Source organism: Dunckerocampus dactyliophorus, chromosome 2 (assembly GCF_027744805.1).
Source record: "Dunckerocampus dactyliophorus isolate RoL2022-P2 chromosome 2, RoL_Ddac_1.1, whole genome shotgun sequence".
Lineage (NCBI taxonomy): Eukaryota > Metazoa > Chordata > Actinopteri > Syngnathiformes > Syngnathidae > Dunckerocampus > Dunckerocampus dactyliophorus.
Genome location: NC_072820.1, coordinates 39287777 through 39308031, shown reverse-complemented (window position 1 = coordinate 39308031; position 20255 = coordinate 39287777). Strand labels below are relative to the sequence as shown.

At 42.2% G+C, this 20255-nt stretch overlaps 2 protein-coding genes across 17 annotated transcripts in view; one reads left to right on the top strand and one right to left on the bottom strand.

Annotated features, from left to right (window-relative positions):
• arhgap17a (Rho GTPase activating protein 17a) overlaps positions 1 to 4895 on the top strand; it is a 38601-nt gene extending 33706 nt beyond the window's left edge. For 7 of the 11 annotated variants that reach the window (XM_054760337.1, XM_054760327.1, XM_054760372.1 and 4 more), the window contains 3 exons: positions 550 to 576; positions 665 to 1195; positions 2584 to 4895. In XM_054760337.1, the coding sequence (XP_054616312.1) occupies positions 550 to 576; positions 665 to 1195; positions 2584 to 2705 (680 nt within the window). In that variant the 3' untranslated portion in view covers positions 2706 to 4895. Of the gene's footprint in view, positions 1 to 549; positions 577 to 664; positions 1196 to 1292; positions 1315 to 2583 lie in introns of all 11 variants that reach the window. The other 4 variants (XM_054760345.1, XM_054760316.1, XM_054760306.1 and 1 more) reach the window with 2 other exon arrangements.
• The window catches only part of grid2ipb (glutamate receptor, ionotropic, delta 2 (Grid2) interacting protein, b), a 38194-nt gene continuing 21627 nt past the window's right edge, over positions 3689 to 20255 (bottom strand). For 3 of the 6 annotated variants that reach the window (XM_054760229.1, XM_054760247.1, XM_054760255.1), the window contains exons 7-25: positions 19927 to 19996; positions 18604 to 18756; positions 18360 to 18515; positions 16877 to 17028; positions 16609 to 16743; positions 16275 to 16360; positions 15970 to 16120; positions 14915 to 15207; positions 12995 to 13735; positions 12721 to 12870; positions 12397 to 12484; positions 10254 to 10343; positions 9567 to 9763; positions 9317 to 9472; positions 7986 to 8072; positions 7780 to 7909; positions 7582 to 7700; positions 6970 to 7134; positions 3702 to 5262 (exon numbers count right to left, since the gene is read on the bottom strand). In XM_054760229.1, the coding sequence (XP_054616204.1) occupies positions 5191 to 5262; positions 6970 to 7134; positions 7582 to 7700; positions 7780 to 7909; positions 7986 to 8072; positions 9317 to 9472; positions 9567 to 9763; positions 10254 to 10343; positions 12397 to 12484; positions 12721 to 12870; positions 12995 to 13735; positions 14915 to 15207; positions 15970 to 16120; positions 16275 to 16360; positions 16609 to 16743; positions 16877 to 17028; positions 18360 to 18515; positions 18604 to 18756; positions 19927 to 19996 (3191 nt within the window). In that variant the 3' untranslated portion in view covers positions 3702 to 5190. Of the gene's footprint in view, positions 5263 to 6969; positions 7135 to 7581; positions 7701 to 7779; positions 7910 to 7985; positions 8073 to 9316; positions 9473 to 9566; positions 9764 to 10253; positions 10344 to 12396; positions 12485 to 12623; positions 12871 to 12994; positions 13736 to 14914; positions 15208 to 15969; positions 16121 to 16274; positions 16361 to 16608; positions 16744 to 16876; positions 17029 to 18359; positions 18516 to 18603; positions 18757 to 19926; positions 19997 to 20255 lie in introns of those variants that run through there. The other 3 variants (XM_054760238.1, XM_054760261.1, XR_008566809.1) reach the window with 3 other exon arrangements.

Sequence of the window (20255 nt, the reverse complement as noted above, 5' to 3'; positions counted from 1 at the left end):
AAAATTAGCATCATAAATCCTCTGTTTCACCAGTTTTTTAGCAAAGAGCAGAGCGGGTCTCTGCGTCACAGCTGCATCGCTCCAGGTCACTAGTGTGTGTGAGTGACAGGTGGAAAAGCTCTGATTTGGGGAGAAATTCTTTGTCACCCCCTTGCTGGTTTACATGTATCCATCCAGCCATCTTTTATGCCGCTTATCCTCACTACGGTCGCGTGTATGCTGGAGCCTACCGTGCGGCCCCGGTTTACATGTATACATTTTTAAATTAATGAATATAATCCGATTATTTGTACTTTTTTTTTCTTGAGGTCACTGTGCTATTATCAATACTGCACATCTGAATGACCAATGAAAACCAGTTTCATTTTGCTGATTGACAATAAATGTCTGATTTTGTTAAATTCATTTTGTCTGATGCACACAAAAAGGTATCAATTAGCTTTTGAATTTGGCTGATGAATGAAATATATAATATCATATATCATAAAATATTAACACAATGCTTTATTAACACTGTAATCATTTTACTTTGCTGCCTATGATTACAAGCTGAGAGGAGGCTCGCAGCTCTTAACGGTCCGTTCTTCACTGAAAAACATTATTGTACACATCATGGGAAAGTAATGCTCTTAACAGTAACCAATTTTCCTCCATCACCCTTCAGCTACCAAGAAGCAGGCACCTGCTCCACCCAAGCCTCCAAACCCTCCCCCCAGTCAACCCTCCACTTCAGTGAACCCTTCTTCCTCCTCAGTCACATCCCAACCCCTCAGTCCCCCTACAAGACCCCTATCCAGCCACTCCCCCACCTCACCCACGTCTCCTATCGCTCAGCAATACAGCACACCCCGGCGCCACTCCAGTAATCAGCCTCCAATTCAGGCCCCCAACCATCCACCTCCAGAGCCGCCGACACAGGCCAGTTCTCACAGTCTGACTGGTGCGGACCAGAGCACGGAGCCCTCACCCCCGGACTCCCCAACCCCTCCAGACACCCCTCCACCCTCTGCTGCCTCTTACCAGGATGGGGCTCAGGTCGCCCCTCCTTCACCATCTCCCTACCCGTCGGGGTCGCTCCCCCGGCCGCGCCCCGTCCCCAAGCCCAGGAACAGACCTAGCATCCCACCGCCACCACAGCCCACACACATGGCCAGTGACAGCAACGGGATCTGCGCCGCCGCTTACAAGATGATGGGTGAGCGTCTTTGCTAACACTCAATGTCAGGTTTGTCACTCCTCTCCTCTCACTACTACTAATTATTTATTACGTGTGCATTGTAACACCTCCGCAGGCTAAAGAAGCTCCTGTGAGAGGTTTGTAGTTCACTGCCGTATGCACTTTGTTCACCTCATCACTGTGGTCATTCTACACCACCTGCAGCATATTTCACAATTGGCAATGATGGCACACAACGTTCATGCTGTACATGACGCATGAAATTGACTCTGTTCATTATGAAGTCATTATTTGGACTTAGTCGTTCTGTCAGCATGAATCATGTACATCCCTCATACCGTATTTCCTTAAATAGTGGCCCTTAATTAAATAGACACCATTACCCAATTAATTTCCAGGTGCATCTTCCTTGAATTGAAAAGCACCGCACCGCCTCTCATTTGGGGAAAAAATAACGAGGGGTGCAACGATTCCTCGAATAAGTCGAGTCAAGGAATCAAGGAATTTTTTCCGCCTCTAGGAATTGCTTCCATCACCAATGCAGAGGATGAAGAAGGCAGCGGATGGTGCAGGAAGATTGAAGAGGCAGGACAAGGCAGTGAAAGAGAGGGAATTCAAAATGTAAAAAACAGACAGGAAATTTGTCTAAACAGCAAGTTGAATACCGTGACGTGTATCCGTTGTAACTTATATACCACAACAGCACATCTTATATGTTGCATCATCACCTCTCAAATGGAGCTAAAGATTCGAGACAAGGGCAAATTAATGTAGCGCAAATCAGTGAGATTAAGGTTAATGTACCTTACTAACATAACGTTAGCTGTGTGGAGGGCTAGCTTTCTCTTAATTGACTACTGTCGAATGTGTGGCAGTGTATTACAATGACTTCATACAGGATTTATTGCATTTGGAAAAAACACAGCGCTGTGAGTTAAGATGTGAAATAAAAACATGTTAGCTCACTAATCAGTAGCTGCTCATTTCTAGCAGACAATACTATATAATGGAACAAGGAAGTGCCGGTTCATATAAATGTTGCCTCCATAATAAACACCTTACCAGATACGTGGTACTCGCCAGTAAATAACCTCCATTAAATGGCCACCACTGTATGAGGAAATACTTTGTAACATGAGATAATGATATACATTCAACTTGTATGTCATGTACCTCACACTCACATCAAATCCAATGGGTGTGTATGTAACTACTAATCCCGCTCATTTCATGTCACGTCCGTCTTCTGTCATCATTTTGCTGGCCCTCTAAAGCCAGCAGCGACACCTTGTAGTTTATTGGGGCTTTAAGAGGTAGCTTACAGGGGACTTCCGTGCACTAACAAACTAATAGGGTTTGATTGGCATTGCTTTAATGCACTTCTGTATACCCTCTCTTGTCTGTAGACCCGGCTATGTCCTTCACAGGGCTGAGTCGGGCTTTGGTGCCGGAGTTCAGTGTGGACCAGCAGCCGTCACCACTGCCTCCTAAAGACTGCGACCTGGACAGTGAGAGCACAGTCCTATAAGGAAGGACACCAGGCACCTCCTCTCTTTACACTCCTGCATCTTGCTGGTCCTCTGTTTTCGCATCAGTGCCGATTTGTTGTTTTTGGGAGAGAGAGAGCTTTTCCATCCTTTTGTAGCTTTTCCAGTGCAAATCCTCCATTCAAAACCCATCAGTTTTAATCTTAAATGTTAAAGTTAGCAAACAATGGAGGAAGGCTGTGTGTAATTAATTGCAATGATGTGGGAATTTGTACCAAAATATGGACCAATGATGGGATACTTTTTTTTTGTTAAAAAAATGGCCTTAGAACATTAAATGACAAAAGGTTAGCGAGTGTAACCAAAAAAGTGGTGACTGCAGGTTTCCAGTCATCCCAAACACTCTTTTCTCTCGCTCTTCTATTTATTTACCTAAACACACACATTCCCTGTGGCTTGACACAATTGATGCAGTCAGTAAATGTACATAAATAAAAGCCTTAATCGGATGAAACATTGTAGATTTACTGTACGGACAGCTCTTATTTTTTTACTTTAGTATTTCCAAGAAGCTGTCTTCAGGGATGTCATAGGAAGGAAGGAAGGTAGAAAGGTGAGGGTTCTCTACTTAGACTTTCGGTAGCGGGGTTAACTTAACGGCCCTTGATGCAGTCAGTATTTTTGCCTTTTTTCTAATTTCCCTTGTGTGAGTTTGAATGTAAACAGAAGGATGTGATGCTGATGTTGCACATGAGCAAAGGCCATCAAATCACTTTTAAAGTTTTTTTTTTTTTGCCTCCACTGAGCTGAGTGCACCTCAGTAGTGACGTGGTGGAACATTTTATCTACTTTTCTCCCTCTCAAAATGGTACCAATACAGAAAAGTCTTAGATGCTGCAGCCCTGGAAATATGTGATTTTTGGTCCCTTTCTCCAACCTCTTCAGACAATCAAATGATATCATGGCCCCCAATTCTGTGACTCAATGCCTTTACCCCCCCTCTCTGCACATCAAGACAAACAAAATGCCATTCAACTAGAAGTGACGATGCTGCGTTTTTTTTTTTTTTTTTTTGGGCTCCGTCGTTTTGTATGGTGTGTCGTCTGGTGAGCTGACATATGGAATAAAATGTTATATGAATGCTTGGTTATACGGCCTTTCCAAAGAAAATAAAGTATATGACGAAGTATACATTTCTGGGTTTGTTGTTACTATTTTACGATGTATTATGTAGTTAATGTCTGTAAAGTCTAACCTATTTAAATGAGCTGTCATCTTGCCTAGACCAATATGGCGGTGACTGCCGCATCGCCGCAACAGACTAAAGTAATCGATTGAAATTCTACGTGCAGGTGGTGCGAACAAAAAGAAGCATTGTTTTATAGCATCGTTTTTATAGGTCAAACATGAGTCATAACATGGAGTAATTCAAACAAAAACGAAACATTTTAAAAGGGAAAACAGGGTTGGTGGTTGCTACCAGCTGCACATTTATAATGTAACTTGCACCAACATGCAACTGATTTAGAACAGAAACACGTTTATGACACTTAGCAGCAGGTCTGGTTCTGCGTTTTACGACTTTGAAAGCTGTGCAACAAGGAGAAATAAAACGGTATACAGAGGGAATTTACAATGAGAAAATAGAGTGCATAGCCCAAAAATGTGCATTTACATAGTAGTACAACATACACAACACCACAGCTACTGGTACACTGTGGAGCAGTTCATGAGGTCACCATGGCAACCACAATAGACGGAAAAAGGTATTTACATTGAATATATTTGTTATTCACACTTACTTTCAGTAAACACCCACTACACTAATATGAGCAGGACCGTTAAAAAGAGAATTGAGCGGTCTGGGTTGAATATTCTTTTGTTGCGAGTCTTCTGACGTGTGCCTAAAATGGCACAAATGAAGTGGATGACATGTTTCTGTCATAAAGGAATGAATATATATATATATACACGCTAATATGTAATAGTAAACGGGTACTTCAGTTGGAGGGGCAACAGCGACCCCAGTTCAGGCGATGCTAAATCAAATGCTTTAGCCATTTTCGGATATGGAAGGTAAAAAAAGGGACACTTTTATTGTCATAAATTGAACTGGGTGGACTACATGTCAGTAAAATAAACTAAGCTCAACTAAGACGAGCTAACACTCCTAGCTTCAGCTTGTCGTTTTCAGGATGAATGCCTATTCAAAATGTTGAGCCACGAATCATCGTCAACCATGACATGACATAAAATACAAACTTTTAATATCTCATAGATATCTAGGCTAAAGGTAAATTATCGTACTTTCATAGATTATCTGATGATGCTCAATGTCTACCAGTACCGCCAAGCACCTGAAATAACAGTATTGTTCCACCAGGGGGCAAACCTAACCTGCATAGGTGGTACAGTTCTTTTTTTTTCCTTTTTTTTTTGCTGGAGATGAAGTGCCCTTTATGGAGCGTCTGCCACCATGCATTTGATTTTGGCACTTCGGTTGTGGAGATCAGACCGCTGTAGGGTCTACCAGGCCAGTGGGGAGGACAGTCTAGGGCTTCTTGGGTTTTCTGGAGTCTGGGTCTCACTGAGAGCTCTCTGAAACAACAGAGTAACGTTCAAATGATTAAAGACACTTAAAATACTGTAAATCAGGGGTGTTCGATTTTGTGTATTATTGTGTATTATTAGTATCAACTTCAATTTTGTTTTCATTTTTTTAAAGTTTCCTAAATAGTTTTTTCTTACATAATCTTTGTACATTTTCTTCTCGTAGTATTATGACTTTATTCCCGTAACATTTTGTCTTTGTTCTCATTGATTTATAACTTTTTCCCCAACCTAATTTTCCATAAGCTACTACAGTAGTACCTCGCATAACGTAAACCTCCTTTTACTTAAATTCCACTGAACATAAAGAATTTATGTAAAGTTTTCGCTTCGTATTACAGAAGAAATTCCATATAACATAAAGCGTCAATTCAGTGCAAGTCTTTTTTTTTTTTCAATCAACTTTATTAATGCCTCAAGTCGGTGCAAGTTCAGACTAACACTTGGCGACGCCTTCTGACGCTCTCATTGGCTGATTTTCGGGGCATCGCCTCCACTTTCATCTCATTGGCTGATTCTTGGGGCACCGCCTACGCTCTCATCTCATTGGCTTATTATCGGGGCACTGCCTACGCTCTCATCTCATTGGCTGATTATCGGGGCACCGCCTACGCTCTCATCTCATTGGCTGACTTATACAGCGCGTACATGAGTTTGTGTGAGAGACAGGCTTCTCCCTTCAACCTCCCTTCCTCTTCGTAGTCACCCTTAAACTAACTTAAACAATTAAGTTAAGTTACAAATTAAAATTTTGCACACAGCATTATCGTGTAGTGCGTGTGCGTTTGTCTGTGAGACCAGCTGACTCTTAGACTCTTTGAGTCGCGTTTCGAGTCCTCCTCCTCCTCCTTCCTGCCTTCACTTGCGCTCCTGATCAAGACATCTCGTGAATGGTAGGATTGTTTTGGTTTTTCAGTTTTATTCATTTACAGTAATCTTATTTATTACCTTATTTTATATTGGAATGTTACTCTACTATGTTTATGCTAATGTTTTCTTATATTTTCCCACCATATCTGGTGGACTTTGAATATTTTGAAGTGCCAAAGGTGTGAGTTTGGGAAGGTCTTGAAACGGATTAGGCTATTTACATGTATTTTACACTTCGTATAACGTAAAATCCCTATAACATAAAGATTCTCGGAACGGATTATTTATGTTGTAGGGGCGTCTACTGTACTTTATTTTGTTTTGTTTGTGTCTCTTAATATTACGACTTAAAAATATATATATTTTTTCTTTAATATTTCAACTGCTACTAAAATGACATTACTTTTCTTCATAATATTAATAGTTTTTCCTCATTATAATACAACATTTTTCTCTTTATATTTGGACTTTATTCTCAAATTACAGCTGTTTTTTCCATTTGTGCTGTTTTTTTAAATTTTCCAACTATTTCAACTTTCTTATTGTGAATTTTATTCTCATAATTATGACTTTTGACCCATAATATTTTGGCTGTATATGCATAATATAACTTTTACTCTCATAAAATTCCAACTTTTTTCTCTTAATGTTTTCACTTTATTCTTGTAAAAGGACTGCTGATTTTTTTCTTTTTTTCTTTTTAAATTTTATTATATAAATAGTTATACCAGCGACTATAGGAGACTCGACAGTTAACCCGGAGAGGCATTAATCGGAGCATTTACGGTAATACTGTATGTTGACAGTTCGGATTCATCAGCTCACCTCAAATTTGTTAATGAACTCTGCAAAAATGCCAAAAAAGGATTCAGTGCTGGTGGACTTGCAGTCTTCTCCAAAGAAAGAGGCCACTTTGGAGAACTCCTCCATTGCTCGGCTCTGCAGGGACTCCAGAGACTGGATGGCAGGGTGGCTGTTCTCCAGAAAGCTCTGTTAGACAACAAAAGTATTATTAAAGTTGTATATTTTTGATTATATTTGATATATTATTACATTTTTATTGAAGAAAATACATAGTTTTCAAAATCCTATGGCATCCATGTAACTGTATGTTGATACACCAGTTGGTGCTGATTTTAGGAGGCCAAATTAGGACCGTTTGGCCTAGGTGGAGGTCTGCACTGCACTTTTATAGTGCTTTTATAGCTAGAGATACAAGGTCTTAGCGTCACACTGGGCATCCTCCCTTTTTGTTTATGATATTTTTAAAGTACATGTAACATATAAATAGTTAAAGAAAACAATCAGGCCAGCTTAAATGATTGTGAGTGATAACCAAAATACCATACCATTCTTAGCCCATGTTAACGTCTTAAGTCCTCATTTGAAGGTGATCCAAATAAAACTGTAAATTATCAAGTATTCTATTCAACCTACGCTCATGACCGAAGCAAAGTGGTCCTCAGAGGTGAGGGGGATCTTCAGGCATGCTGCTCTGATGTCCTGGATGGTGGTGTGAAGGTCACTCAGCTCTGTGGTTACCACCCTCTGGTTCACTGCATGCATCAGAAACAAGTATGAATTCACACCATAATGCCTATAATATAACTGAGCTGGGTGTTTTCCATCTTGTACCCTTGGCTGCCAAAGGAACTGTGGTGAGGTCTCTGGAAAAGTTGAGCAGCTCTGGGAAATGTTGGCACAGAGACTTAGCCAGTATGTGGAGAAAAGTGGATTTCCCGTCCACCGTTTTGGTTGTGCTGAGCTGGCAGACACGATGAAACGATAACACTTTATCAATCAATCCAGAGAAATACTGTACACCTGATTCTAACTGCTACCTCAGTGAGGAAGTTGATCTTAAAACTGGTGGTCCTGTGGCTCTTGGGTTGGCCGTTGTTTAGGTAGTTGCCCATTGCAAGAACAAACTGTAAGAAATAACAGCAAATGTCAAAGTACAGTGCCTCTCAAATACTATAGAAAGTAAACTTGGATATAACTCACAGTAGTCAGTGTACAGCTTGTATACTGTTGCAATATTACTGTGCACTGAAAATGACTCAACACACAGCCATTCATCTAAATAGCGGGCAAGTGAGTACTGAGACTACAAGCCGCTTCTTTTTTTACACACTTTGAACCCTGTGGCTTAAACAATGATGTAGCTAATTTATGGCTAAAATAACTACAGGTATAGTTCCCATGATGCTTAGAGTGCAGATTCAAGAAGTAGAGAATTGGACTAGTGAAGTGGAAGCTAAAATCACTTTTTGAAGTCTTACGCAACGATTATGTTTTGATCTGACAAATCTTAAGGAAGTTTGATCAAGTGTAGAATTACTATAGTTATAGTTATATAGTAGTAGTAACACCGAGTTGCAAGGCTTATAGTGTGTCTTTTCTGTGTAAATATCTCATGTTACAACGTGGACTCCGACAGCTTAAAGACGAGTGCGGCCTATATATGTACAACATTTTTTTCTCTTTAAATTTGGTGGGTGCGGCTAATATTCAGGTGCGCTCAATAGTCTGGAATTTATGGTACTCGGTGTGTTTGGGCTCGTTACTATGTTGAAAATAAAAAAATGCATTTTCCCAAGGGAGGGGATCACGCTATGCTTCGGAATGTCACAGCATATGTTGGAATTCACTCAATGAACGACAGTTCCCCACCGCCGGCAGCACTCATGCACCCCCAGACCATGACGCTAACAACCCCATGCTTGACTGTAGGCAAGACACACTTACCGTATCTTGACTCACTCACTTATGTTGCCAGCCATTTAGACAAGAATTGCTGTGTGTTGACCCACTTTGGGTGTACAATAAATGTATACTGCCATACAAGATGTACACGGACTACTCTAAAATATATCCAAGTTTCATTTTCATAGATTTTTTTGCTGAAATGTGAGGGGTATACTGTATAGTCTACATCAGGGGTGTCAAACTCGTGCCATGGAGGGCCGAGACGCTGCTGGTTTTCTTTCTAGCCAGTCACTAAAGCTGTTTTTTTTAATGATCAACACTTTCAGTTTGAGGGAAGGAGCTCATCAATTAAATCACCTGCTGAAGAAACTGGTTGGAGAGAAAACCTGCAGCGTCTCAGCCCTCCAGGGCACGAGTTTGACACGTGTGGTCTACATGGATGAAAACTGCAGTGTGTTTTTACCTCGAGGATTTTAGCCAGTTTCTTGCTGGTCTTCAGCTCTACTGAGGCCTTGTAGATGTAATCAAAAGCCACCTTCATCTCCTCTGTTCTCTCCTGCAGGGTGGTCTTAAAGTGGAGGCTCCGTAGACGGGTCTTATACTCAGGCACCATGAGCATCTGCAGCACAGCAACACTTGTATGTATGCATCTGTTTTATAATATAGTTACTGTGTGTACTGTTAGCGCCTTGCAGCACTGTCTACCTTATTACCTGGAAACTGAACTGGTCGGGCTCGCTCAGTTTGGCCGGGTCCTGCTCGAACTGCTCGTACCTTTTGACCTCATCCTCATCGGGGGCATAGAGCAGTAGTTGCTTGATGTGGGCCGGCTCCAGCCTGTCGGTGCTCATGTCCATCAGCACCTGGCGAAGCTCGGCAGGGGAGAGCTTCAGGTGTGCGATGAGGATCGCTGAGGGAGGGGCGGGGGAGAAGGAGGCGGAGTTTGTCAATCATAAACGTAAGAATGCCGGCCTGTTAATGGTAGAAGCCTCGGGCAACTTAGCCAAGCCTTAAGGCAAGATTCCCGTTGTCGCCATGGCAACAATCCAACGTACTCACGACAACAGCAATAAAAGCAATTACCGAAAATACCAATACAGTATAGCCTGCCGTAGCACTTATACTTTTGAAGTACTATGCATCTGTACAAAAACAATTAAGCCACAAGTGAGAAAACAGTTGTGCCTCCCGCTGTCTCCATAGCAACATACTGTACATCATCATCCTTTATTTAGCTGCAGATAGGGAGATCCCTATCTGCAGCTAAATAAAGGACCAAAATATTAAAAACAGCTCTCAGTGTGATGCAGTGCACCACTGCAAGCCACAACAATAAACATATCGTTCACAATACACCTCATCCGGTTGTGTAGATGTCTCCTCGGTTTGTGTGTACTCACAGGCATTGTAGGCTTTCTTGTGAGACAGGATCTCCACGACGTCTTTCTTTTTAAAGTTCTCAGACAGCAAGGTGGGCTCTAGAGGAGACACTAGTAATTTAACAACAGTGTGAGGATGGGTTCTCCAGGCACCAGTAGTTGATAATAGACACACATATTTCAGGATGATGGGTATAATAACACAGTTCTGTCATGTGACTCTCTTTAGGCCATTATTGATAAATAAGATTTGTCTTCCTTGTGGCAGAACTGTGCTATTGGTGGATACTGGGTGGGGGAATAGGGTGCCTGATGGAGAATGGATTTGCAGAGAAGGTGAATGCCCATGACTGCAAAAGTACAACCAAAACAAGGAATGTCAATAAACAAGTCACTCAAATTTAAATGGATGTGTATGACAGTAGGGCAGGGGTGGCCAAACCTTTTCCAGCAAAAAATTAAAGGAGCATGGATTACTGGAACTGTGTTCTGTGGTCTGAGGAGACCAGGATACACTTATTTGGTTGTCAAGTGTGTGTGGTAGCAACCAGGTGAAGCGTACAAAGAATGGTGGTGGGAGTATCATGGTCTGGGGCTGCATGAGTGCTACCGGTACTGTATGCTAAGCCATCTGAACAAAACACGAACATCTAAGCTAAGTGTTATAGGTGACTAGGCAAAGCAAAGGGGTGTAATATCTACTAATATGTCTCATCAATAATGAATAAATGTTATTTTTAGACTATGCCAAGCGCCAATAAAACAAAATAGCTGCACTTTGGACACCGCTGCTGTAGAGTCTTAACTTTTCCCTAAAGTAGGGTGTCCAAAGCGTGGCCCAGGGGCCATTTGTGGCCCGCTGCTGTTTTTTAATTGGCCGGCGGCACATCCTAAAAATATAATTTAAGAGGACAACTAAAAAAACAACAGCAAAAAAGGAAAATCGGCAGTAATTTTACAATAATAATAACAGAAAGAATAATGTCAAAATATGAAAAGAAAAAAGTTATCTAATGAGAAAAAGTAGTAGTTTTACAAGAGTAACATTCTTAATATTATGAGGAAAAATAACGTAATTTTAGTAGCATAAAGTTGGAATAATAAACAAAGTTGAAATATTAAAGAAAGACATTATTTTTTAATGTCTTTAAAAAACTAAGCAAAACAAAAAATGAAGTTGTAATTTTTGGAATTTTAGGTTGAGGAAAAAGTTCGTAGAGTCCTGGAATATTATGAGGAAAAATAATGTAATTTTAGTAGCATAGAGTTGAAATATTAAAGAAAAAAATGTGTTAAAAAAAAAAAGTAATATTATCCATCCATCTATTTTCTATGCCGCTTCTCCTCATTAGGGTTGCAGGGGTATGCTGGAGCCTATCCCAGCTGACTTTGGGCGACACGCGGGGTACACCCTGGACTGGTCGCCAGTCAATGGCAGGGCACATATAGACAAACAATCATTCACACTCACATTCATACCTATGGACAATTTAGAGTCCCCAATTAACCTAACATGCATGTTTTTGGAATGTGGGAGGAAACCGGAGTACCCGGAGAAAACCCACACACACACGGGGAGAACATGCAAACTCCACACAGAGATGCCCAAGGGAGAATCGAATCCAGGTCTTCCCGATCTCCAGACTGTGACTGTGTGGCCAACATGCTAACCACTAGACCACCGTGCGCCCAAAAGTAATACAATGAGAAACAAAAAAAGAAAATAAAGTTGTCATTTTTGGAAAATTAGTTTGGTGAAAACGTTATAATATGGGAATAAAGTCATAACATGGCGAGAAGAAAATTACGGAGAGTATTTAAGAAGAAATTTGAAAGATTTGGAAAACTAAAAAGAAAAACAGCAACAAAAATGGAGAAAAAAAGAGCAAAGACTGAAGTTCATACTAATAATGTGCCTTTTCACCTCTACCACAAAGCTGAGATGCAGTTTTTTCTTGAAATATATAACTTCTTAGCATATCTACACGTGTTACTTTACATAATATCAAAGTGGCCCTTGCATCCTTTCATTTTTCAGTATGTGCCCCTCGCTGGGAAAGGTTTGGACACACCTGCCATAAAGGCATAATTGGTACAAAGAGTATGAGATGGCAAAAGTGTCATGACACATGATGAACAACAATAAAAAAAGAGAAGAACTTACTGGATCTGCGTTGCGTACCGAAATGCAGATCAAGATCCAAATACTTCACCATGTCAGTGAGCTTGTCATAGTCCGAATCCTCTCCGAGCTGAGTAAAAAAAAGGACACTTTGTACTCTCGTGTGTCTAATTGTGTTGTTCAGCAGGATCAAACACTTTAAACTTGGAGAGGGTACGAGCTGGTAAGCTCTACATAAACACGCCGGCTCTCGAGCTGTGGTGACTCACCAACACAATGAACGTAGGTGGGTTGGAGAAAAAGAACATGTCTTCACTCACGAGAAAATAAACTGCATGTGTGAGTGTTGGCTTCCAGGATGCCCACCTGACCCCAAATGGTGCCCTCGGAGTTCTCCACCTGCTCCCAGCGCAGCCTCTTCACGCTCATGTGGTTGGCGTCGGAGGCGTGACCCGGCGTAGGCAATGGAGGTGGGTCGCAGGGCGGGGGCATAGGTGGAGGAGGAGGCGGAGGTGCCTGGGATGAAATGAAGCTGTTTATCATCCTGTAATATAACAACTTTAATAATGATTTTGGAGTGCATGAGAAAGTGATAAATACATTATATTATACATCATAGCAGCAACAATGCAGGCATTACCTGCTGTGATTCTTCCTCCTGACGGGGGGATTTAGTGTGGCTGGGCAGGGCAGAGTGAGTGGTTGAAGACTTGGGATGCATTGTTGTTGTAGGACTGCCTTGTTTCTCACACCGGGATGGGTTGTGATCTTCGAGGGATGGCGGCAACGTGCCTTGGTAGCTGTGCTGGTGGTGGAGCTGGTGATGCCTGTGCAGGACGAGCTGGCTTGGCCGCAGCATCTGTGGGGACGGCTGAGGGGACGGCCGGAGGATGGGCTGGGGCTGGCTTAGCTGCCGTGGGAGGTAGCTGGGGCGGGACGAGCGCAAGATGGTGGTGGTCGTGAAGGTGGTGTGGCCGCGCGAGAGACGAGTGGACGGGGTCTGGAAGCGCTGGTCATCTGCCTCCTCCCTTGTGGGCAGCACCTTGTGGACAGGGGAGCGGTTGGACAGGAGGGTCCTCAGAGGAGGTGGAGGAGGGGGGATGATGGGGTGGTGAGGCTGGAAGGGCATCCGGCTGCGGGGGATGTGTTCTGGCGAGAAGCGGACTGGTGGCCTGGGGTCCGTGAACTGAACTGGAGGCGGTATCAAGGCCTGGAAGGGTGGGGGAGGCGGGGGGCTCTTGGTGGGAGGAGGCGGGATATGCTCGGAGCCAGAAGAATAGCAGGGAGAAGAAACCTCGTCGCTGCTACTGTGGTCCTCGCTGCTGCCACTACTGAGCTGTCGACGCATGAAGCCCACGTCCTGTTCCTCTGGATAGCTCATCTGACGGAGGAAACACTCAGTTAGTTCTTTGCTCAACAATCTTTTAAAGAATTACTTTTCTGATCTTACCAAAAGAAACTACAGCAATCTAATGAGCACTAGTGAAAATGTTGCCTTTACAAATCTAACAACATTCAATTTTGATTGAGACTCTCAGGGAGGTGTTAATTAAGTACCACCTTATCACAGACATGAATTGATCCCACACCAGCTGCACAGAACTCATTAACAATAATTAAATACTTCAATACTATTCTGACACTGCCAATCAAAAATATGTTATACCTATACCAATGCGATACATATAAGACAAAAAATGCCATGAAATGCCATACTGACAAATATACTATGGAATAGTATGAAAATTAAAGTATTTGAGCTTAAAACACATGCAACTCATACATAATGAGTACCCCCTCCCAACAACTTATCAAGCAAAAGAAGAATAATGAACAATACAGGAAACAAACAACTGAAACCTGCAACTTAGACATACTGTATGGCACTAAAACCCCATTTTAACCATGGATGTCCGGTCAGTATACAGTAGACCCCCGTAACTTGGGTATGACGGCGTAAAATTGGTTTGATGGTGCTATCAGCAGGGAAAAAAGAGTGCTATACTGATTAATCCAGTAGAGGGTGCTGTCTCACAAGTCAATTTACTCACCATTTTCCAGCAGGAAGATGCTTCCTCAAGACATGATGTTTTGAAACGGTAAAATACTGTCTACTGTATGTCTGTAATGTGTAACACTGAGTATAACATACATTTAATAACTGTGAGAGGCATAATACAGAGTTTAGGGCATTTTTAGAGCGCGACCATTATTCATGTTTTTTCGCCATCCGCCGGGGGCCTTGGACGTAACCCCCGAGAATAGGGGGAATCTACTGTATACTGTAATTAGACTCTACCGAGTATACGTTAATCATATTTTACTTACAGGCACACTTCTTCTGAAACCACGACACGCACCTTGATAAATCTGTTCATGTAACACAAGTGTTCATTATAGCGTACATTAGGGAGCCTCTAATGTCAACAAGCAGCACTACAATGTAACAAATTATAATAAATGATGCCAAATGTACATTTACAATATAGGTTAATAGTATTAAAAATAAATTTTATCATGTATTTTGTGTAAAAACAGAGTTGATAATGCTCCTCCTCACCTCCTCGTAGTCGTTCTCGCCCGCCACATAGTCATCCACGATAGTGACTCGGTGACCCAGCTGCTCACTGAGGGCGTCCAGGAACTTGTCTGTGTCCCGGCTGCGAGGTGGACGGGAGAAGGTGAACAGCTTCCTGCGGCGGCTCAACGTGCCGGGGCTGCGATGGGGGGAGGCAGGAGGGCTCTCCAGGCTGACGTAAGGGTTGGAGTCCGCGCTGCTTTGATGGTGGATCCCATACACCTGGGTGGGGAGGGGTTCCTTCCAGGTGAGGGACAGGCCGGATTTACGGTTACCTGTAAAGAGGGAAAGTGAAGCTGCAGCAATGGAGCGTGCATATCATGATCACTGCATCTTACCACACGCAGTTTACATGAATGCAGTTATTGAACTTACAGACTTTAAATGGTGTTTGTGGTGCCCCCATAGGTTGCACTCAAAAGGCTTTGGAAGACATACATGTTATACAGTTACCCTCAAAGTCGTATAATCATTAGACGGTGTCTAATGATTAGTTGCCCCACCTGTGCCCCTGCAAAGGCGTTTTGCTTGATGACGGCTATGTTTTTCAGACAATTTTGCTCACATTTGACATACACATGCTTGTCAGTCCCTGAAAGGTGTGTGCCAAATGTGGTGGGGATTCGGCTAAACACCCTAAAGTAACACGGGGTGTTTTGTACTGTAGAGCACATTGATCTGTGGGAGAAGTCAATATGACTACTGGGGTCAAACTTTGGGGTTTAACAGAAGGGCTACCATGTGGTGTATTTGTCAGAAAAATAATAGCACAAGCAACGTGGTAGGGGTGCACGTTTTTGACAAATTCCACACTTTTGTGTACAGCGGATCAGGAGTAGAAGAGTCCTAATATTTTCACATGAGTCTATGCACTGTTGTTCAAATGATTCATGGTGGTCACAAGTGTGTTGTTTTTATTGATGATGTAACAATGACACATTGGTCATTGCCAACCAGGCACAGCACAATGCCCTTGAGATGCACTTTTGGAGAGCGTGTGTCGGAGAGCAAGTGTTGTGTGTGTTTTTGTGGAGTACCTGTGAGAGGGGGGAGTGTGAGGGGGGAGAGAGAGCGGCCATAGGCCTCAGTCTGTCCGGGCCCCTCGGGCTCTGCCGGGGAGCCCCCGTGCAGCGGAGACACACTCTTCCCTGCATACACGTTCTCCAGCTCCGTGTACACACCTGACATCTATGAATGGAGGCATGATTAGCACAAAAAGATGGCGGTACTTTGAAGGTCTGTCGGCTAAATGTTAGCAGTATTTAGGAGGCAGACCTTCAAATGAGTCAAGAGCACAAAAGTAGCAAGCTGTCGTAATGCCAACACTGGGCATTATACCTACATGACTTAGATCAGGGGACTCGGGGAAGGAGGTTCCGTCTCCTGACTGCCTCTCCTCCTGGCTTGCACATTCATCCACATGAATTCCTGAAGCACAATAAAGCATGAGGAGTAGCACCTCCTTGCATCCTCCCCCAGCGATGAGGGGAGAGAATGACGCAGCGCAGTATAGCATGGAGGATGCTTGAAAGCTGTACAGACAGTAATGACCCCTGCTGTGAAGATGATGTGGACTAGAATAATTCACTTAATTGCAGTTTTACAGACAAATATGTTATGTTTCTAAGCGGTGCTGTTGTTGCTCCCAATGTTGTCCCTTGGGGAGCAAGGCGTACCCATTCCCAGGTGAGTGCCGATGATGCAGTCATCAGAACTCCTCTCTCGCATGCAGCCGCCGCGGTATGACGTCCCAGATACTCGCATGGAGCTGCTCCGCCGGTGCTGCTCCGGTCCATCGGGCTCTAAGACTGCTGCAGAACATCCAATTTACAAACACATCAGCTTCCTGCAGTTTACCTTGAAAGCCCTTGCAAAGTAGTAAATAGTACTCTAATATTGATGTTAATGGTGGCAAAATACACATGGCCGCAAGCTTGTGCTCACCGCTGCTTTTGAAACCCAGGAAACGGGACAGTTTGTTTTGACAGCGTTCCTGCTCCTCGTAGGTCAGCAGCTGGTAAATAAACTGCCATATCAGCTGCTTGGCTGGCGTGTCCAACACCGGGAACACATCCACAATAAGAGTGTCCACATTCCTGCAAAAAACACAAACAAATATCATCTTTGTATGCAACCACGCTATTGATTCAAGATGCACAGTATGTGTATTGCGTCGCAGAAGATGAGGAAGGTGTAAACAAGATGATCAAACAGTGAGAGCATGACAGTCTCTTTATGCCCTAAAGGGTTTTTTTAGATGTACAATATTCACTTGAACTGAATCTGCTTTTTTCTTGCCATGTTTTCATCTAAAAAAAGAAACATAGAACCCTGATACGTTTTACCAATACGTTTTTAAAGGCATGGCATGTTTTTTCTTTCTTTTCATTGGTTTGTGTGCAACTTTCTTCTAACATCAACCTGGATTTTTTTACTCTTCCCCCCAAATTGTAAAATTATTTGTATAAAATTCAAATGTTCTATTTTTTGTTTGTTAATTTGTGTGGAACTACCTTCTGAAGGTTGCAATCAACATAAATGTTTACTCTTGTAAGAATCCATTCATTCATTTTCTATGCTGCTTGTCCTCGCTAGGGTCGCGGGAGTATGCTGGAGTCTATCCCAGCTGATTTTGGGCGAGCGGCGGGGTACACCCTGGACTGGTCACCGGCCAGTCGCAGGGCACATAAAGATACCTCTGGACAATTCAGAAATTAACCTAACATGCATGTTTTTGGAATGCGGGAGGAAGCCGGAGTACCCGGAGAAAACCCACGCACGGTCAACCTGGAGTTTTACTCTTGCAAGAATGTTCCCAGAATTTTTTTAAAGCATGAATTCACACATCATAAAAAATATCAAAATAAATATTTTTAAATCCAATCCCAATTTTTTTTAAATATTTTTTTTTTTATCTTATTTTTGTTTATTACTTTATGTGAACTATACTGGCCATAAGATTCAATCAAAGCAGAGATGTTATACTCTTGAAAGAGTGTTCCTATAAAATGTTAGGGTGACTCCACACATCATGAAAAATAGAAAAAAGTATATATTTGAATTCTCCATATTTAAAAAATATTTCTGTAAAATCTGATAGAAAAAATTTTCCATCAGACTAGAAAAAAATCCTATCTTCATGGTTACGCCACCTCTTCAATTACAAATATTGTTAATATCTGATGGCAAGCATACAGATGAGCTGCCTTTCCCTTGGTCGCCTTCTCCTGCCTGCCACATCCTCAGCCTCATGTGCTGTACCGTTTCCCAGGCAACAGCGACTCTCCTGTCTGAGCTTGTCAATGTATGCCAGATGGGTAACATCATTTTTAGAATTCAAGCTCACTGCTTAACATTTAATGTGGTTAGCATTTTTGGAGTGTTGCAAGGGGAATTTTAAGTCTTGGTACCTCTGTGTTATGCTCACCTGTGCTGGAAGAAGGTCTCCAGGGCCTTGCAGACTGTGTACCTCTCCTGGATGGTTAGCAAATGTTCCAGCTGCTGGCTGAACGTCCGCCCGTGGACTTTGATGCTCGGTGGAAGGATCTCCGCTACCCACTGAAGGGAGCTGAGGACTGGAGATCTGAGGAACACAATTTCACTACGTTTTAGAAGTTTCAGTACTTCATGTGCTGGAAAACCTGTTCCTGCATTTTTTTCTAAGTGCTCACCTAGCGCGTGGTAGTGTGTTAGAAGACACGCTGGGAGTTTCCTCCGGGTCTGTTGGGTCAGAGGAGTAATCAGCCGGGCCGTCCTCCACAACCAGAGTTGGCATCGCACCACTGCCTTGCAGCATGGACACGACCTTCTCATGGGAACAGTTCCTACTCAGGGAACATACAGTAATTCGAAGGAAAAGAGAGAAACAATGGATGTCATTTTAATTTGGTTTTAATAATATTTAATCGCACCAAAGTGGCAGCATGAGTAATATGCACACTTACAGAAAAAGAGATCCAATAAAAACACTTTACAACAATTATTGGAATTGCAGTTGCACAGTTGAACACTGCTGCAAACTAGAGGTGGGCGGATGGATTCAAATATTGGTATTATTGATACCAGGGTAGTAGCGGTATCGGATTGATAATAGCGCAAAGACATCGATATTTTTTTGTTCTCTTCTATGTTTATTTTCACAAATATTTCATTATTCATATAATATTTATTTAATATATAATTATTAAAAATGTAATTGTTCACAAATAACACAAATATTTTGTGCTTTAAATCTTTGTCTTTCCTCTTACTATAATCATGATGATCTTGAAAAAAGTACTAATATCGGCAAGACCGGACCATTATTACTTGATACCAAAATGTGTAGAATCACCAACCTCTCGTGCAAACTCCACCCACAATTTAAAAATGCAATGTGTATTGTAACATGAAACATTCAATGTAAACTGCATGCATGTTCGAAATGAATAAACCATAACCATAACCAAAATACATATTGTTAAATTAGTGTCTCTTAATATCGTTATGAAGGCAGCATTTCTGACGCATCTTTTGTATTGGACCTCATCACGTAGTGCAGGTGTACAATAAAATTCTTCATTCTAACGCCCACGTACTGTATGCTCTCTGCCATCCATAAGGTTGAGAAGTTGTGAAGTCCACCAAAGAACTACAGTGGCCTCCCACTAGAAAGATAAGCTTATATAAACAGCATCTGTGGGTTCTTAGAACACCGAGTTCCTGTCCTCTAGCTCAAAATATAAGGAGATAGATGTGCTCATAAGTGTTCTGCAGTCACGTTACTGTATTGCGAGGTTTTGATTTATAGCTGACACCCTGTCTGACAGCGTATTCTGCCTCAATGCAGCAGCAGTGAGATAATAATGAGAACACTATGACATTAGCAGATCAAAATGATGGATTTTCGAGCACAATGGGACTTGAATGAGAATATGGCAATAAACGGCAATACATGACCTGGAATTTGTAAATGTAAAGCTGCTAGTAACAACCATCAGAAACAAAAAGTCAACCTCATGTCCAGTCCATTGAGGAAGAGGATGCGATCGCCTGGTTTGAGGCCACATTCTTCAGCAGGACTATCTGAGGGAGAAATAATGGCAGCAAATCAGACACAGGAGGGGGTGTTTTCACACATTTTCACACACAAAAGTTGCCCCTCGTTTATCGCGGTTAATTGGTTCCAGACTCTACTGTGATAAGTGAATTTCCGCAAAGTATCATTAAAAAAATAAATGGAATATTTTCGTAGTTGTGGAAAAGTACACTTGTTTACAATCTTCTAAATACATTTTTAAAATTTTATTAGAGCCCTGTAGACATGAATTTACACTCATATAGT